A 5,776-nucleotide genomic window follows, 5' to 3' on the forward strand; every position below is an offset into this window, starting at 1 on the left:
TTAAGTAGAAACGGCGGCATAGACGAGCGGTGCGGCGGAGGAAATTGTTTTGACTACGTGACTGGACGTCATGCTCTTATACTCGCGCATTGTATGACTGTATAAAGGTCGGGACACACTATTCACACGCCACGTGTTAACATGCCTTTACATACCACGCCGTGGTAAGACGTATGAGGCAGCGCTGTACACATTAATACAACGCGTGTGATAGCATCGTATGCTAAAATAATTGGGTAACACACTTTACAAGCTAATTTTTGTCAGTCAGTACCATTTTGTTGTCGAAAGAAGTAAGATACACTTTGTCACTGCATTATGGATTATTCATCAAGTTCATCTGACAGTGATTGGATAGAAGAAGTAGAAGAAACGGTTGTAGCAACATATATTTTGAATCAAACAGTCAAGAACCGCAGATTTTGGGTGCACCCTATTAACGAGGAAAGGAATGAAAAAGGCGTATTTACCAACTTATTTCCACAGTTAATAAATGACCCGGAAAAGTTCCATCAATTTTTTCGTATGTCGTATGATCAATTTAGTTATTTACATAATTTGATAAAGGACGATATTAAAAAACAAAACACACAATTTCGAGCACCAGTACCGTCTGAACAGAGATTAGCTGTATGCTTAAGGTAAGTAATAAATACAGTATAATTTTTTTTCGTTTGCATTATAAAATATAATATTATTATTAAATAATTAAGACGTAATTATTTTTCACAAAGAAGTTTGCAGAACAATTGAAAATTTAATTACATATTTATTTATCATTAAATTAAAACAAAACTAGGTACTTTTAATAAAAATAACAAGTAAAAAATTAACGTAAAAACAAATTTGACTTTGCCTGAATTTTAATATAAGTGTAGTAATAAACTAATGACTTTCTTTTTGCAAATCTAAAAATTAAAATAAATTATTTAGTAAATTATTTTATAAACAAATACAAAAAAATAATTCTTAAGGAAACAAACAATGTAATAATATTATATGAAAAAAAGAGAACAGCAATACCTATTGCTTTTTTCAAAAATAAAACAATTGTAGTTATATAAATTAACTTAATTAAATGAATGGTAAAATAAATATAACAATAAAATATATTGGTATTCATTTGAAAAAAAAAATAAAAATATTAACTTACTTTGAAAAACAAAAATATTTTATTGAAAATGTTATGTTATTAATAAATAATAATATATTTTAATTAAGAGACTCATATTGATTAGAAGAACCTTCTTCTGAAATGTACGTGAAAGGATGTTGGTTATTAAGACGTAAGTTGGCATGGAGGATGGGACGACAGTAGTTTTGCTTGTCATGAACGTAAGTCTGGCTGTTTGAATGTGTTGATGAAGAGGTAGACCAACTACTTTCACTCTGCTCTTGATGCAAACTCAAATTTTGAGGTTGTAAATGTACCGGTTGGTTTTGAGTTTCATAAAATACTGGATTGGGCGTTTGACGGTTTAATGATGTATTTGGTTGAGTGGCTGTTTCAATCTCAACTAAGTGAGCCAGTTCTGCTTCCGAAACCTTATTGCATATTTCCATACGAAGTTTAGCCTCCTTTGCCTTAGGTAAACGTTTTGCTATTTTAGCCATACTTAGGTAAAAGAGCTCCACATCATCATGCCCAGAAAATTGCTTTTTTTCATATTTTTCTTTTCTTATGGATGCAGTTTCCCTCAATATATCAACCAACTCTCCAGCATGATCTGGTTTTTTCCTTTTCATAGAAATTTCTTTTTTGGATTCTAAACTTTTGTCTACATCTGAATTGCTTATTGTATCAGCTGGCTGTGATTCAACACTTACATTGAGGGAAGTATTACCAGTTTTTTCGGAAAAATCATCAGCGTTTGGTTTCTGTATACTACTCGGGGAGGAACCAGTTTCTAGATTACTATGTACTCTAAAATTATATTTAAATAAAATAAAATAATATTAAACTGTCTTATGCATATTTATCTATTGTTATGTAGGGTGGAACCGGAAGACCTAACAAATTAAATTAATTTTGTTGTAATCAATAATCTATCTAGGTACATATAATTTATTGACTTATGAGATAGGTATACCTAGAATTCAAAATTTTTGATTCTGACCCTATTCTGACCCTATACCTATACGATTAGTATTCGATATAGAGTTTTGTATTTTTTATGCAATAGACCTCGACTAAATCGATTTTGGTTTTCGGTGTAACTCTAAAACAAATGACCGTAAATGCATGAAATTTTCACTGGTTGTTTATATTTGCATTTTCTATACACGATAAAATTTTGAAAATAATTTGACTTTTTTGAACTGTTTACGGACATTGTCAGTTTTCAATTTTTTTAGTTTTTTTTTTCTATAAATATCAATAAAATTTTATTTGTTGGTTAAAAAGCTTGAAAATTTAATAGAAGGCTCCTAGTATATTGTTTCAAAGGCAGATGAAAAAAATCAAAAATCGTTAGTCACAGTTTTTATTTATAAGCATTTAAAGTTCAAATCTTGACAAAATACGGAAAAATCACGAAAATTAGCAAGATATTTTCAGTTGAGAATTCATAAAAATTTTCTTTTAAATCTAAGATTTAAAATTAAATACAAGATTCCTCATAAGTTTTTCTACCTTTATCAAAAAAAAAAAGTCTACAAGAAAGTCAAATTAAATTTTTATGAGCGTTTGAAATTCATATTTTTACAACATTTTTTATTCACTCGATTTCACATGTAACGATTTTCTTATTTTATTGTAGTTAAATAACGAATGACTGTAGATACTTGAAAATTTCACTGAATGTTTCTTTTAGCATTTTCTATACACGAAAAAATTTTGAAAATAATTTGACTTTTTTTGAGCTGTTTACGTACATTGTCAGTTTTCATTTTTTTTGTTTTTTTTTCTATAAATATCAATTAAATTTTATTTGTTGGGAAAAATGCGTGAAAATTTAATACAAGACTCCTGATATATTGTTACAATAGCAGTTGAAAAATATTTAAAATACATAGGCACAAATTTTTTTATAAGGATTTAAAGTTTGAATTTTGACAAAATTTATCAAATTAAAAATTTAATAATTATATTGTAGTTAAAAATTTATAAAATGTTCAACTTTTATAGCTAAGGATTGAAAATTTAAAACAAGATTCCACGTAAATAGGTTATATATAAATTACTTTATTCACCTTAATGTCATCAAATATACTTAGTAATACCATAAGCTGACTGACCGTTTTCGCTCAGAATCGTTTTTCTTATACAATGATATTATATCATTGAATTCAAATTTAACACAATCCATAACAGTGACCCACTTGTAACCTACTGTACAGCAGAGCGACATCCACTTACCCACCTTTTTTTAATACATTTATATAAAATGTAAATTTTTTTGAAATAGCTTATTAATTTGAAAAGTATTATATTTTTTAAAAAAAATAATGAGATTTAAAAAAATTTTAAACGACAAACTTTAATAAGCTTAAATACATGTTTTTACAATCAGCATTTTTCTAATAATCAAATTAACAAATTGATAATTTCATATCAGATTTAAATTTGTATTTCTCTTAGGTATTAAAAAAGAATGTGAGACATATTAAAGGTCTGTAAATTATATATTTAAAAAAAAATTAAAATATATTGATTAGAAAAAAAGTTATTTAGTTTGTCAAGTCTTCCTATACAGTACTGCACCCTCCATATTATATTAAATATATCTATTATAATATATTATATTACTCTCGGTTTTCCAAAAAGGGCAATATAAATTCCATTTGTTGGGAAAACCTCCAAGGTGGAATATTCTTCGTAGCTTGACCACTTGTCTTACTTCTACGTCTTCTGATAGCATTTAGAAAACAATTTCGCAATTTAGTCCATTCTGACTTACACTTTTCAGCTATTACAAAAAATATTTTTTTACTTGTTTGATGATTTATGAATTTATTTCATATTAAGTGAATATTTTTAATTTTTCATAAGCACGAATTAATAATTAATATTAATAATTTTATATTAAAATTGAATTGTAAATATAATAATAGTCGTAAATAATACTATATACATTACGGTGAAAACACATTTATTGTTCAATATATATTTTGCATTATTCTTATATCTTTGAATAATAAAATTATTTATTTAATAAATAATTATTGTAGTTGTAATATATTTGAAAATTATTAAGGTAATTTTTTATTGCCATTCATTTTTAGTTTTTAGGTCATCATACCTTTTTCCTGTTATATTTTGTTGCTAATTTTTTAGGGTAAAAAAATATCTTATAATTAACTAATTATAAATAAATTTTATGTGTAACATTCTTATTTAAACTTTTAAATATTTACAGATTTTTGGCCACCGGGGAATCTTATAGGTCTTTAGCCTTCAGTTTTCGTCTGGGTTTTAGCACAACCAGAGAAATCGTTGAAGAAGTTTGTGAGGTTATCTGGAAAACATTAAGACCCATATACATGCCGAAACCCACCAAAGATGATTGGCAAAATATTAGCAGGGAATATAAAGAAATATGGAATTTTCCCAATTGTATAGGATCTCTTGACGGTAAACACATTAATATTCAATGTCCTATAAATGGTGGATCGGCATATTTTAATTATAAAGGAGTAAATTCGATTGTCTTACTTGCTTTGGTAGATGCTCACTATAGGTTTATAACTATTGATGTGGGTTCTTATGGTCGGAATTCTGATGGAAATGTATTTGCTAAATCTGCGTTAGGGAAAGCGTTAGAAAATGATACATTAGATGTTCCACCTGATACACCAATTGAAGAAAATGGAGACCCAATGCCATACGTAATTGTTGCAGATGAGGCATTTCCCTTGAAGCCATATCTTATGAGACCATATAGTAGGGTAACTTTGGGTGGTAATGAAGGAAACAAAATTTTTAACTACCGACTCTCTCGTGCAAGACGCGTAGTGGAAAACGCGTTTGGAATACTTTCAAATCGTTGGCGAGTATTCAGAACAAATATTCAAGTGCAACCTAAGTCCGTAGACAACATAGTACTTGCTGCATGTTGTCTTCATAATATGTTATGCCAAAGCCATGATTTTCAATTGGATGAAACAAATAATTATGAAAGTACCGAAGTTCTTGAAAATATGGAACCGTTAAGAGGGAATAGCACTCAAAGATCATTTGAAATACGCGAGAAGTATAAAGATTTTTTTTTGTCATCTGTTGGGGCAGTACCATGGCAGTACGAGATGATTCGGAGAGGACGAATTAATATTTGATCAACGATTCTAAATAACAAAATGTGTTCCTTGTTAAAATTATTTTAAATTAAAAATTATTCCTTATTAATTGTATACAATAAATAAAAATATAATAAACATGTATACATTTATTTTTAATATGGTGTATAACTTCATAGGTAGTATCATAGATTTAACGTGTATAATATTATATAGATTTGTATCAATATTTGTATCAATATTCAATATACAGGTATTATTTCATATTATTAATAATATTATTAATTCGATCTTTAAAAAAGAGTTATTTAAATATTTATATATTAAAATATTAATATCTTACCTGACATTTGTAGATTTTTACCAATCTCTTCCCATGCCTCTCTACGAATGTTCTGATCTTTATAATCGGCGGAAAAAACATCGTATAAAGACTTGTTTTCGCGGACATTTTCAATTAACAACTCTTCAAATGAAGACATTATAAAAAATGTATTATATTTAAGAAACTAACTGAAAATAAATGATTAACTAATTGCAC

General features: G+C 27.5%; 1 protein-coding gene across 1 annotated transcript; it reads left to right on the forward strand.

The window, feature by feature from the left end:
• The first annotated feature begins 32 nt into the window (after positions 1–32).
• Positions 33–5,673, forward strand: LOC100167050 (protein ALP1-like). Its single transcript, XM_001946452.5, has 2 exons — positions 33–641; positions 4,359–5,673. The coding sequence occupies exons 1-2, from the start codon at positions 319–321 to the stop codon at positions 5,272–5,274; spliced, it is 1,239 nt and encodes a 412-aa protein (XP_001946487.2). The 5' UTR covers positions 33–318; the 3' UTR covers positions 5,275–5,673.
• The last annotated feature ends 103 nt before the right edge of the window (positions 5,674–5,776 follow it).

Source organism: Acyrthosiphon pisum, chromosome A2, assembly GCF_005508785.2.
Source record: "Acyrthosiphon pisum isolate AL4f chromosome A2, pea_aphid_22Mar2018_4r6ur, whole genome shotgun sequence".
NCBI classification, from domain to species: Eukaryota; Metazoa; Arthropoda; class Insecta; order Hemiptera; family Aphididae; genus Acyrthosiphon; species Acyrthosiphon pisum.